This window comes from Adiantum capillus-veneris, chromosome 26 (assembly GCF_014529385.1).
Source record: "Adiantum capillus-veneris isolate H3 chromosome 26, ASM1452938v2, whole genome shotgun sequence".
NCBI lineage: Eukaryota > Viridiplantae > Streptophyta > Polypodiopsida > Polypodiales > Pteridaceae > Adiantum > Adiantum capillus-veneris.
In genome coordinates, this window is record NC_140956.1 from 24,494,773 (window position 1) to 24,509,535 (window position 14,763).

Below are 14,763 nucleotides of genomic sequence, written 5' to 3' on the forward strand. Positions count from 1 at the left end.
TATCCCACCGGAAACAGACCACAAAACCCATCCAATCAACGATACTCACAAAACCAGCAATCAAGAAAAGAATGCGCTATCTTCAAAAGTTTTCATTTGGAATATGCAGTTTAGATGGAACCTCACCAATGAAATCCATTGAACAATCAATTTAGTACCCGCATCTTGCATAGCATATTGTTACCCAATGCATCTCTTTTATTGGCATTATAGGGACATATTACACGGCCTTGCATAGACATTTTGTTCGTGCCCATGGACATTGCACAAACCTTCATCCAAGATGACTCGGAATGGGAAAAGGGGAGTAACAGTAGGTTTGTAAACTTATGGTAAGGTTTGAAAACTTATTGTAAGGTTTGCTGCTTTTTATTAGGACTTAACCCTTATCAGACATAATCATGAGTGATAGCGACAATTTTTGACAGACATGACACCTAGAGTGAGAGTATGTATATATGAGTATATGGAATGATTTTGGCTAAGTTTTGGCCAAATAATAACAATTTTTAGTAATTGTATTTCTTTTTAATTATAATAAGGACTAAAAATTAATAAACTGGTCCAAGAAATTTGGAATCAAGTCCTGAAAGAAAACACCAAATCTACAACGCAAGAGCTTCGAGCATGTCAAGTTTGGAAGGATTTGGCACAAAGTCAAATTTTGGGCCAACTTACGACGGACCAAAATGAAACCGAAGGAAATTAGTTGCCAAGTATCCAAATGATGAACCGTCTGAGCCGCAGGTGGTATGCTCTGAGAAACCGGGGCAAACAAGGTAAGTATGTACATGTCACTCCGGGTAGGCCGGGCACATATAGGCCAATTGGGGCAAGGTGGAGCTCATTTGCATTAGATAGAGCCACAGAAAGAGAGAGAGAGAGAGAGAGAGAGAGAGAGAGAGAGAGAGAGACCTTTGTGATCTAGAGTGATTTGCCAAATTTTTGCCTTCTACGGACACCTAGGGACGTCATACTGCACCAAATTTGATAAGTATGGTCCTTAATTGATCAAGAGAAAATGTATATATCCCACACAACACAAAAAACATTGAAACAACTGCATGGATCAAATCCAAGAAGGATTTTTTGTAAACTATTGAGGGTTCATAGGGGCACCAAAACCGCTCCAAATTCAAAAAGGTTTCGCCAATGAACTCATCAAATTGGGCAAAATCTAGCCATGCAATCACAGTGCAAAAAGGGAGTGGAACATGGATCGCAATCCATGTTCCTCAATCCCTAATTTTAAAGATAATTGGAGAGAAGACTCACATCAACAATGCCTAAAGATTGGTGTAATCATAGATTGAAGATGCTTCCCAACATGGATCGCGATCCATGTACCCAACAGTGCTAGGACTCTGTAAAATTTGGCCCACATTTAGATATCAGCTAGGAAATTTGGGTGGAAATGGACACAAATTGACCCCAAAATCCTAGCAAATCAAAAAGTCAGTCTGTAAATGGTCATTTTGACCCAAGGAATGAAAATGTAATCCAAACTCCAAAATATTATGACCAATAACTTTGGGTACCTATCAAGAACCTTCCCATCAAGTTTGGTGTAATTTGGCCAAAAAACATGGATCGTGATCCATGCATTTGAAGGACAATTTTGGTAGAAGTTGGATAGATAGTGTTTATAAAGGCTAATGATGGTAGGATATAGCACGTTCTCAAGGGCTTCATGCAAAATTGTTTCAAAATTCTAGTATTGGGTAATTTCAGAGTACCAAGTGCTAGAGCAAAGAGTTTTGTAAAGCTAAAGATTGAAAAGTGTGGTATGCTTAAAAAGATCACAAAGTAATACAAAAATGCTTATCAATTGGGGAAAATTTGTTAGCCGAGCTAGAGTGGTCAAACAAGGCAAAAGTGCTCTAGGGACAGGTAGTTGGTCTTGGGGATAAACTTCAACTTTTAATCATCAAAAGTTCAAAATTCAACTCGGTCTAGCGATAGGGATCAATCAAAGTTGTCACAAAGAATCCAATATGGCAAAGTTGAATCAAACTAGGCCATATAAAGGGAAATTGGGTTATGCAAAAAAAATTATGTAAATTCCTTTAATCTCTACTTGTTGAGCAGAGATATCTTCGATGATGTATCCAATGCCGAGTTCTATGGGGGAACCTACTCTTGGGCCAAAAATTTAAAGTTAATGAGGAGGGTGGCTCCTTGAGTATGAACTCAAGGCCCTCACACACACCTATGTCTGCAGTGCCATAAGTGCTAGAGAGAGAGAGAGAGAGAGAGAGAGAGAGAGCAATGCGAAGGTCCTCGTGCAGCGCACGAAGACAAAAAAATTACCCCCAAGGACAGCGCAAGTCTTCTAGGAGAGAGTGAAAGAGATTTCATACACTTTCCCTTCGCACGTGTATGTGTGTTGGGGAGCTTTACCTTCCTCTCCACTACCACTATAGCATGCATGCAACAACGCCTCCCAGAAAAGATCTTCAAACTCAAATTGTGATACCAATGAGAGGCATAGGGCCACGGAACCCCATGCTCCACCCTCCCTGTCTATTCTTATAGACAAGGCCCCCATGTTGGTTCCCCACTGGGGCATGCCTAACCATACGCCTCATACCTTTACCATTTCATAGGTGGGCGTAGATATGAGCGGCGGCGTCGAAAGTAATCTAGGGTGTCCTAGATTACTTTTGGTTGTCGTCACCTTGCATACGTGTTTTAAGTAAATTAGGGCCTCCATGCTTCAAAAACGCACACAAGGCGAAGCGGTTAGGGCATCTGCCTATCATGGGTGAGGTCATGGGTTCAAACCCCACGTCCGCAAAATGAGGTACCCTATATTACTTTCGGAACGCGAGTACCCTAGATTACTTTTGTAATCTATGGTACCCTAGATTACAAAAAGGAATCTAGGGTACCCGCATTTCATATCTACAACCCACAATCCCCCCACTGTAGATCCCACCCTCCCATGCCCGTTGTGTCACTTAGTCCCGAGGGTAGGCAATTGGCGATATCATCACCCTCCTCTCATTGACCAATTCTTAGCCTTCCCTTAATACAAAAGGCCATTCCAAGGTCCAAATATTTTATAATGCTAGTTTTGTGCTAGAACAAAAAATTACAACATAAACTGACGAGGTTCAAGTAGTGTGGCATCATGGTGTAGGGAATGGTTAGTTGGTGACCATGACCTCTAATGGAGGTGATTGCATGGTGATCGACAGAGGCATGTGGGAGCTACAGACCACTCTCGACTATCAAGCATCAAGGGGAGAGGGAACCCACTCAACATCATCATAGTGCTACAAAGCAGCAATAGTTCTACACCATATAAGAGCTTCATATATGAAAAAATTCCCGATGTTGAGGTGTCACTTCTAGATTGATTTTCTTTTGCCAACATTGTTCTTGCTTCCATCCAAGTGTTGACGTGAAACACTGATGGCTTTCCCGATGTTGAGGTGAGGAGAGGTGTTGTCCTCTGAGTTGCCAACACTACTTTTGCTTCACTCCACGTGTTGATGTGTCGAACGTTGATGGCTTTCCCAGTAGTGCTGAGGTGTTGTCCTTTGAGTTGTGGCCATGAATTGCACTCCAGTAACTGACATGGCAAGAATTCATCAGCTGCAATGTATAATGAGAGTCAATTTGACTTGTGACCCCCTGATCGTCGACATTGATCGGCAGATCATACGATACATCATACAGTTATTAAATTTCCCTTCTCTTCGAACATAAAAATGCTAACTTGAAACAAGGTACAAGATACTCAGAACTTGGCCAATGCGGGTGATCAAGATATCCAAGAGCAGGTTTGTATTTGGGGTGGCAAACTATGTGTGTGAGAAAGGGAGCTACAAAGAGCAATGGTGCTAGTTAGAGAATGGTGGGCTCCAGAGATTGATAGGCCCTCTTTTCTCCAATGTTTGTGTTGATCTTAATATAGATTGAAAGCCCTTCCACTATATAGCATGTCATAAAAGAGAGAGAGCCAGGAATAGCCAACTCTTGGCAACTCCAAAATCCTCGAAGATAAGAATCAAGAGAAGAATACCATTCTGTCACAGTCCAAGGACAGGGGCTGACGATCTTGGCCGTCCCATCTGGACACCATTCCCTATCGTAATCCACCGCTTGATGCTTGACACCTCATACCTTGTCCAATCAACAAAGCCCTAAATTCACCCTTCTTCTGACGTGTCAGCACATGGAATAGGTTGAGATCAGTTCTGTTGCTGACAACTCAGCGTTTGGAACGACCGATGGTAACCTGAGCGTGACGCAACAATCTCCATGTTTGAGGCCCACTTGCTAGCATTTAAGCTTTGTTTGATCAGGTTAAGACAAGTAGAGAGGAGACCTCAAGATGCAACTTAATCTTCAACTAGCACATCTCAAAGATAGGGCTATGTCCTCCTTGCTTTCAAACATATACGAGTGCCTTGGTAGTCCATGCTCATATCCAAGAGTTGTAATTAGCTTTACACCTTCAAGATCCATTTGACAAAACTAAATCTAATTCCACAAAAATCGACGAGTTTAGAGTTCATTTGATGCACCCATTTTGAAAAAGAGAGTCAATATACTCTTATAGGGCCCCTTTGAAAGTCCAAAATTTCCTCGAATATAGTTAGATGGGTCTCTACTAATAAGCTATCCACTACCATATTTTTTCTATCATGATCGCAAGCCCTAATTCAGCTGTAAATCTCATGGTTGCTGAATGCTTGAGACTCCATAGACTTATGGCCAATTCTCACGCATGTATGAGTGCCAAAATAGTGATGTCATGAGAAAGCTCTTTGGATTCAAATGTTTTGTCGCTCGGCAGATAAGTTCGGGCCAAATTGTTCATCAAGTCTTTTGAGTGCCATAGTAAAGAGTGAGCCTTGACAATGGTACTTTATATTCTCCTCCATATGCATTGCTTGGCTCAACCCAAATTATGCTAGCGGTGTTTGATATGCAATACATGTGGTAGTCATCAAGGAGACATCTTTTGTTTGATGTTGCCATGTAAGCACGATACATGTGAACCTAGTACCATGCGGTGTATCCCGTGCAGGGCATCTCCCTTTACTTTTTTTTGCAAGAAAATGCTCCACATTGTCTCCCAGAAAGCAGACTGCTGAGTACATTGTTTACAAACTGCATAAATTGATAATGTAAATTATATATATCCTTGTAGGAATGTTGTTTGCATTTGCCACAACTTAAGGACCAAACAACTCTGGCAATGTTGTGCATGATGAATAACCGCAACTGAGTTAGCAAGCTAAATGGTAGCCACTATCTTATCAAAAGAGTTTGCTGGACCACCTCTCCACACACCCAAGTATAGACATTTTGATTACCGATCTGTCAAATATACGACGTTCGTGAGTGACATGCATAGTGAACATCCCCTTGCAAGCTAAAACAAGCCTTCCTGATGAAACCTCAAAGGTCCCGCGTTGGACATGTGTCCTTCAAGTGGATCTGAAAGTATAAAAAACTAAATGCAACCATCTGATTTTCAGGCCTAGGGAGATTGCGAAACCGATAAGCCACACTCTTCCTCCCTACTACTTTGCTCAAAAAATTGATCTAAAAGCTGCATACTATGATATGTCTGTAGCATTAAGGAGGGGTTCAAGACTTTCGAGTATTCTCCCCATTGTCGGTCGAGATTTAGCTTCTGTGTTTAAACAGCAAAGGGCTATGTGTGCTGCCTTTTGAGCTCCAATAGGGAGGTACTCGTCTTCAAGCCTTTTGTCCATGATGAGCAATGTTTTGTTCTGATCATTGAGGTACGGCCTTGCCCAATCAACAAGGTTTTGCTCATCAATTGGTCGGGTTTTGTCGACAGCCTTGAATCCAGTTAATATCTCTAGCAGCACCACTCCAAAACTATAAACATCACTTTTGGCTGTTAAATGTCCTGTGAAAAATGACATAAGCAGAAGTAAATGTTATCAAACCAGACCGTAGCTAGGCGTAAAATATAGGTACAAAACCAAAAATCTTGATACAAGCGCCACCTGTGGCAGCGTATTCCGGAGCTACATAGCCCGATAAAGCTCCCATCACGCGAGTGGAAACATGAGTCTTATCCCCGGTCGGTCCATCCTTGGCAAGACCGAAGCCCGAAAGCTTGGCATTAAATTGCTGTTATTGAATAGACAAACCTTAATCAATATCAAAGCAAATTTGCATTCATGAAATAAGCCTGAAAATTTCAAAGAAATAATGAGAACTTACTGAATCTAGTAAGATATTTGAAGCCTTTAAGTCTCTATAAATGACAGGTCTTTGCCCATCATGTAAGAAAGTTAACCCGCTTGCCACACCAATTGCAATCTTCAACCTAGTGGCCCATGACAAAGTTTGATGGTGATTGCCCTCTGAAAATGCTCATAACAAAAATGAAAAATTCAAAAAAGTTTCAAAGTATATAGAAGGGACAAGCTGCTTGGAGAATCAGCATCGACGTTCACTTGTTTGCAATGCTGAATTTTTCACTTGCAATAAGAAAGAATCATTGAGACATCATGGAGGGTGAGGCAATTTGCATAATTTGCTAGAAACATGCAGCTGTGAATTTAGAATGTGAGGCATAATGACTTTGCTAAAAAACAAGAAAATTAAGGCTAGAATGCAGCATACAGAAAAGAAAAACTTATTTCAAATATCTTACTTCGAAAAAGATGATTTTCTAAGCTTCCCCGAGACATGAACTCATACACGAGGAGTCGATGGTCGACCTCAGCACAAAAGCCAATCAACTTGACAAGGTTGTGGTGACGAAGTCCCCCAAGAAAACGCACTTCAGCCTGCATACACAAGCACAAACCACTCAAACATGTGTCACCAAACTCAAGCATAAGTGAGTTATGCTTGCAAGGGCTACAATTATACGATCAAGCATGAGAGAGAGAGAGAGAGATTGCATTATCATCCACAGAGGTCAAATATGACCCATGGGACCGGATACAAAAACAACATTACAACGTGTCCTAATTAAAGCATTGGATACATATCAGTTAAGGACTGAGAGTCCACCAAGAGGGTAGGGAAAAAAAAAGAGATAGGACCTAAGGGGGTCAGCTCGCAAAGGGGGAGCCCCTTTGGGAGATCGAAACTCCTGGATGATGGCTTTACCCCCACGATATACTGCCCATTTTCCTTGCTTTCGGGCTTCATACACCTTTTTAAGCTCGCATTTTTTAGACTTAAGTTGAGTCGGGGTGAGCTCCTTAGCAAACCAAATCTTCGTTCCCTTGAGGAGGTGGGACTGGCATAGCAACCTCATCCGCTCCTCCTTATCCTTGAAAGTGAGAAGACACTGCTCGGGTGACACTTGCCTATGTGCGTCATTGATCCAAGAGATGGCTTCCGGCTTTATATTAATTGACTGAAGGATGTCGTTGAGCTTAGTGATTGCTTCTTCGAGGGTGTCCTCGATGGTGCACCACGGTGAGGGAAGTCCACCAATGCGCACTTTGAGGGCGTTCTCTTCTTGGAGGTTTTGTTCGCAAAGCTCCAATGTCACACTGGTCTTCACTTTGGCAATGGATGAAAAGTGAGCTTGAGTGACTTTTGCTTCAACTTCTTTTGCTTTTTTGTTGGCGAGGTTGACCATGGAGTCGAAGCATGCAACAAGCTTGCTAATGCGAGCTTTGAGTTCACGGTTCTCTTCCATAAGCTGATCAAAAGCTCTTTCAAGCTGGCCGGTTCGATCGCTCTTGCTTGGTGCTGCTACGACTGCGGCAAAAGTTGGTCGACTCCTCATTGTGATTTTTGGAGTGTTCATTCCTATGGATGAGCCCCAATAGGACCAGGTCACAGAAGCTCTTCTGCACAAAGTAAAGATGGGCGATTTTTCACTTTGGCGGGGAATGTGCCTTGTGCCTACACAAAAACCCTCAAGGGGGGACTGTAAGGCACAATTATTAGGCGCTCACAAACGACATTCTCTGGTCATTTACTTATTTATATTTTTGTGCAAAGAAAAGAGGCTGATTTCTATTACTTGAAAAAACCCTCAGACCGCCCTCTTGGTGCTCATTTTGAGGGCAAGTACATAAACGTTTACAAAGCAGGCCCAAAGGCAACAAAGTGGAAATTGTAAAACTGGATACAACTAGCCACAGGGGCAAACTGTAGAATTTAAGAGCCAAGGGAAAAGCCTCTCCTAAAGAGAGTAAAAATGCTCTGGCAAGCCAAGTGGAGAGAGAATGACAACAGCTTCCGAAAGATAGGAACTTCCACCACAAGCTCACTCTACAATCGTAGATCAAAACCTGAACCACCGAAGGCCACGAGCGGTGAAAAGGACAATGAACATCTAAGAGTTCGACATCATACTAAGGCCTGCCAACTAGGATCATCCGATAGCAAAAGGTGATAAGTAAACAGAAGGGAAAGAACAGCCGATGACAAAGATGAGGGAGAAGATACAGTTGACATCACAAAGAGATTGCAAGAGGAGGCCACAAGGTGAGTAGTGGAGTGTTGCACTGGAGCAGACAAGAAATTGTCAGAGATCAGTCCACTTGCTGAAGGTAGCTCCCGAAAACTAGAACTGGGAAGGGAACTCCAAGTAGACAATGAAATAGTCTTGGCTATTCGTTGTATATTTATGGACATTTTGGGATCACACCTCTGTGGTGATCGGCTTTTGTACATTTTATCTTGAGGTTGTCCCCTTGAGATGTTTATTTAATAGAAGATTTTCTCAGAGAGAGAGAGAGAGAGAGAGAGAGAGAGAGGATCCTCGAATAACCTTTCTATCACCCCAAGTTTGAGAGATTGATTATCCCTCTCAGAGTAATAGGTCTCGAGTTCAAGACGCGTCGGATAGATCTTTGAGGTCTCTTGGGATTGTTCCTAAGACGTTAAAACTTACTCTTCGTGTGTGTGTGTGTGTGTGTGTGTGTGTGTGTGTGTGTGTGTGTGTGAGAGAGAGAGAGAGAGAGAGAGAGAGAGAGAGAGAAGAGGATATCAGAATAACCTTTTTATCTCCCAAGGGTGGTAGAATGTTAATTCCAGTTAGTAACAGATTTTTGAGGTCTTTGGGATTTTTTCTATGACGTTAAAGCTTCTCTCTCGGCAGACAGATTTTAAGGTCTTTGAGATTTTTTCTATGACGTTAAAGCTTCTCGGGTGTGTGTGTGGGTGTGTGCTAATAAGAAAGAGGAAAATGGTATAACCTTTCTATCACCCAAGTGTGGTGGATTGGTTATGCCATTTCCCTCTCAAATAACAAGTCTTGAGTTCAACTCTCCTCGCCGGACAGATCTTTAAGGTCTCTTGGGATAGTTTCGTACGACATTGAAAATTCTCTTCTTCTTCTTCTTCTTCTTCTTCTTCTTCTTCTTCTTCTTCTCTCTCTCTCTCTCTCTCTCTCTCTCTCTCTCGTTAGATTTACACCACTCTGTTGCTTCACACACAGGTCTAGGGCATACATGTACGGCTAGTGTGCCTCCGGGCTGACCACCCTTTGTATATGCATTTAGACTGCACTGTCCGGCTGCCCACTTTTGGGCCGGCCGTCCACCTTGTCCAGGCGCCCTCCTACTTCATTCAGTCCTTGTTGGGTCGTGGGGGATTTTATTTGGCACTACCCTACCTCCCCTTGGGCACCTATTTATGGGGGGCCAAGGGGTACCCACTTCCAGACTTATCTGGTCATTGTGTATTGGGTCTTCTGCTCATGGTAATCATGGGGTGCTGATCGCCCCCTCTTCACCATACCTTGCGTTTGTGATCTACTCTCTCTCTCATGGGGGGCTGATCGCCCACTCTTCACCATACCTTGCGTTTGTGGTCTACTCTCTCTCTCTCTCTCTCTCTCTCTCTCTCTCTTCCGTGCACACGCAGTCTCACATGGTATCAGCAGCTTTAGGCTCTCCATGGGACTAGTGCTTCAGCATCACGTTCTATCCCAAGAAGATCAGACCAGCCAGCATTTTCTTCAATAGCAGCATTTCTGCAAATTTGCCTGCAAGAGGGGGTGGCGCCAACTTTTGGACAGCTTCCATCGCAAAGGAATGCTTTGCCATCTACATTTTTGCAAGAAACCAATGGATGTGCCGTTTTCCCTTCTAGTGCTAGGGTCTAGGACCCTTATCCTCGCCGAAAATGCCCCTTTTTCAGTTGCAATTTTGCAGCCCATGTGCGTTTTTGGGAGCATCAGCGTTTTCAGCATGGAGGGGCAGCGCCCAGCTTCTGGACACTACAGATCTTGCCTTCCCACCCGGCCTTGCATCCGGTGCATTGCCGACGAGAATCCTCTTCATCTGCTACAGATTTCAGCCATCAACACCTGCTGTTTTCTCTGTTTTCAGCCCACCAAGGGTTGTGACCTCCCTACACCCTCTGCACCGCTCCGGACCATGTCGGGAGTGTACGAGCATGCTGAAAATCACTGGACGGCAGCGTTTTCATTACCTCGCAGTTGCGTTTTTGGGTGGACAACAGACACATGGTTTGCGTTTTTTTACAAATGATGAAGTTACCTCTGCCAGGACACCGTCCAATAGTGGTCCATGCGGTCTCTCAATGATTGCTACAGTACACGGTATCTTCGACATCGGCTTGATCATCTACCGGCGTACGATCCTTGGGAGATCCATTCATTCCAACCATCATTCGGCGGTTGCGCACTCTAGAGGGGGTGGTGACTTGTGGTTTGCTTTGGACACACCTATGCACTCATCAAAGGAGTTCACACGAGATATGGCCATGCTCATGGCAGATAGGATTCCGACATTCCCCAGAGAAGACACCACCATCTTTGGTGGACAGACATTTACCACTTGACCGCAACACAGGAGCGTCTACATGGACTTAGGGAGAGGATCTTGGATCTCTTCTTGGACAAGTTCATTGCTTGGATCTACAAACTGGAGTGGGACTCAGTGCTTGGACTCTCTTGGAGACTTCACCCGCGAGATGCGTGACATCAAGCATCCCGCAACCACATCCTCAGTCACCCGGAGCTTGGCTTGGATGGTAGTGCAGTTGCTCTTCTACACTCCTAATCATTTGGATTGCTACCTTCAGAGTTGCTTACACTCGACCTCGGTAAACTTACAGCAGACTTATCCCCCGACCTGGGTAGTAGGACACTCCCAACTCATTCACATTGAGAGCCACACCGAAATGTGGTTTGATGGCGTTGTTGGCATGGATTTTGTTTTGGTTAGACACCGGAGGATTGAAGGCAGGAGATACAAGCAAGACGGCGCAGACAGATTGGTCTGGCCTTTCCTCTTCTCAGAGGTTCTTCACAGCGTGGACTTCTCAGTCTGGCTTCCCTACTTCATGCAGGATGATTACGGTGCAGACAGCTTGGTCTGACTTGTCAAAGTCGACGATGCGGAAGCGTAGAGACCAAGGGGAGTGAGCATGAGAGAGAGAGAGAGAGAGAGAGAGAGAGAGAGAGAGAGAGAGAGTCTCCTGAACCAATCAACCTTGGCAATGAATAAATTAACGTGTATACAATGGAGGCAAGGGATTGCATATATAGCAATTCTAGTAAATTGCCCTACCCAAGACTTTGACCAATAAGTAAAATAAATACCTAAAAGCCAAACTAAATAATGGGATCACATTGGGCAGTTCACTTGAGATGCCTAAACTTTAACACCCTCTTTGCAGCTCATAGTGGACATCGATAGTGAGACCAAGTCGATGAAGAAGCTACCATGGACACCCCAGAAAGTGGCCACCAACTGGATACACCTCGGTGTTGCTCTCCTCAACTTTGTGCCTGAAAGTAATGCCATCTTGAGCATCGGTTGCCTTTGTAGAAACTTTGAACTGTAGACCATACTACGTCCAATAATCCCCATTCGTGAACTGTAAACACATCACATCCAAAATATAAAACTCCAAGATAATGAACTGTTGGAACACATCCTATCCATAATCTGACCCACAACAATGAATTGGCTAGCCCATCCATAGTGTTTTAGACATTCTGATTGGTTCCCTACCAGATGCATGTGCATTGAACTCCGACCTACGGGTCCAAACACCAATAATTTGAACTCCAACACAAGGGTCCAAATTAATTATAGGGAGCATTGCTTGCCCCTCTCTGCCACTCACAAGCCTCTCTCTAGCTGAAGCTAGTGGTGACACCTGTCATTTGACTAGAAATCTGACGTCAAGGCCACTGTGGCCACCGTCACGAGTGCCATGCCGATCTCCTCTGTCAAATCTTTATTACCGTAATCTCTGTCCACCTTGCCTTTATCCTTGTCTTCCTGTGAGTTCTTGCTTTTGCCTTTGGCTTCAAACTCCCGAGCCAAACAAAGCGTCGAGTCACATTCTTGACAATTGTGATCATACCTCTCAAGTACCGAGGTAGCTAACTGAGTACTAGTACTGCAATCCGTGTCCAACTAACCTTTGCCGTTGTCCTCTAGCAAACTCCTCCATTTGCTTTTGAGTTCACTAACTCGAGCCAAACAAATTGCCGGGTTCCTTGAGAACTGTGCCGGTGCACAGGCCGCTAAATGGATGGTTGACGATCCGTTATCCATAGCTTTTGGTTGTCTTTGGTCGATGTCGTCGCAAGCGCTCAAGCAAGGGGGTGCCTTCTTGAAGTTGCAAAACTTGGTATTTCTTACCTTCTCGCACTCCAATAGGCCACAATAAATCTCCTCGCTGCTCCAAATTCCAAGCCGCAAGCACTCCAGGCTGATGCCGATCCACTCCTTTGCAATCCAATTTCCCGCCCCTCAAGCTCCAAACTGGTCGCCTCTCCCGAGCCGCAAGATTGGCACGAAGCCACTCCCATGTACAATGCTTGTCGCACCCTCTGCTTCTATTGCATTTTCAAAAACCGCTCCACAAAGTTCTCGTCCAAGTCGCTCCACACCCTCTCCCCCAGGCCAAAGCTGTTGCTCAAAGCAAGGCTGCCACTAGCGTTTTAAAACGTTGTAGCATTTTCATGATGGAGCCATCGTGGAGAGGAGGGAGACGTCGTCGTAGCGTTACAAAACGCTATCGGGGCTGGGAGCCTCGCCGTCGCCGGTCACGCCAAGCAGCAGCGCCAATTGCCTGAGGCGTCTCAAAACGCAAGGGGAGAGGGCATTTCCGGTAGCGCTGGGGGAAGCATTTTAGAATGCAGTCGCTGGGTAGGGTACTGTTGGAGCCGCCAAGAGACACAGAACGTCTCAAAACACTCAGCGCGGGGGAGGGGGGGAGGGGGAGGAGGGGGGGGGGGGGGGGGGGGGGGGGGGGGGGGGGGTTTCACAAGCGGTGCCGGGAGAAGAGGCTCTGCTGATAGCATTTTAAAACGCAGCTTCAAAACGCCAGTCAGTGACCAGTTTCCACCAGCATTTTAGAACTCTGCTAGAGGGAGGGAGGGAAGAGATCCGATATGGGCTACAAGGGATGCCGACGACCAGCGAGGGGGGGGGAACTCACCCGGGCTTCTCTTCTCTGGGATGCTCCTCCACGCCAAGATGTCAACACCGCTCTGATACCATGTCAAAGTCGACAATGCGGAAGCGTAGAGACCCAGGGGAGTGAGCACGAGAGAGAGAGAGAGAGAGAGAGAGAGAGAGAGAGAGAGAGAGAGAGAGAGAGAGAGAGAGTCTCTTGAACCAATCAACCTTGGCAATGAGTAATTGAATGTGTATACAATGGAGGCAAGGGGTTGCTTATATAGCAATCCTAGTAAATTGCCCTACCCAAGACTTTGACAAGTAAAATAAATACCTAAAAGCCAAACTAAATAATGGGATCACATTGGGCAGTTCACTTGAGATGCCTCAACTTTAACATGACCACCCCTCTTCTCAGAGACCCTTACAACGCAGACGGTTAGAGTCTGGCTTTCCCCTCATCTTTGATTACCCTACCTACAGACAAAACACCATTCGGTGGTGGTCCGTGCGGTCTCCTGGTGACTGTTGCAGGTTATGGTAGATTCTACAGTGCAGACTGTTTAGTCTGGCTTTCCTTGATTTGAAGGAGTTTACAGCGCAGATTGCTACATCTCGCCTTCCTGGAGTTTTACACAGCTTAGCCACTTGGCGACCTTGGGTTACAGGTCCATCCATTGCAAGCTTCCGATCATTCTCCTGACGGTTCCTAGGCTTCCCCATTTTCTCCAGACGGTTTGACTACAGACACCACAGATCCTATTGAGCACGACACTAGTAGGCCGATTGGCACTTCTTTTACGACAAGGAGTTGTTTTCACTCATTTCGGGACCTTCACGCAATATATTCACCTTGTATCGACGGAGTACAGCAGTTTGCTGCACTGCTCGTGATGGCACCTTACCTTGGAGACTTCTTGGCGGTCGGGACACCTCAGACTGCTAATACACTCGCGGAGTACACCAGAGTATTGTCCTTTAGTGGACATCGCAGCAGACGTCTTCATCATTTGCCTCACATCTTTGGCTTCATGCGGTTTGTTCAGCATTTAGTGCTGAGAGGGGGTGTTAATCTAACACCACTCTGTTGCTTCACACAGAGGTCTAGGGCATACATGTACGGCTAGTGTGCCTCCGGGCTAGCCACCCTTTGCATATGCATTTAGACTGCACTGTCCGGCCGTCCACTTTTGGGTTGACCGTCCACCTTGTCCGGGCGCCCTCATATTTCTTTCATTTCTTGTTGGGTTGTGGAAGATTTTATCTGGCATTGCCCTACCTTCCCTTGGGCACCTATTTATGGGGCCAAGGGGTACCCACTTCCTCACTATCTGGTCATTGTATACTATGTCTTTTGCTCATGATAGTCATGGGGGGTTGATCGCCTCCTCTTCACCATATCTTG

The 14,763-nt window shown here is 45.0% G+C and overlaps 1 protein-coding gene across 1 annotated transcript in view; it reads right to left on the bottom strand.

Annotated features, from left to right (window-relative positions):
- Positions 1 to 5,122: 5,122 nt before the first annotated feature.
- The window catches only part of LOC147423136 (putative serine/threonine-protein kinase PBL11), a 28,737-nt gene continuing 19,096 nt past the window's right edge, over positions 5,123 to 14,763 (bottom strand). Inside the window, exons 3-6 of the mRNA XM_086501003.1 lie at positions 6,653 to 6,788; positions 6,217 to 6,359; positions 5,997 to 6,123; positions 5,123 to 5,896 (exon numbers count right to left, since the gene is read on the bottom strand). Of these exons, the coding sequence (XP_086357129.1) occupies positions 5,577 to 5,896; positions 5,997 to 6,123; positions 6,217 to 6,359; positions 6,653 to 6,788 (726 nt within the window). The 3' untranslated portion in view covers positions 5,123 to 5,576. The remainder of the gene's footprint in view (positions 5,897 to 5,996; positions 6,124 to 6,216; positions 6,360 to 6,652; positions 6,789 to 14,763) is intronic.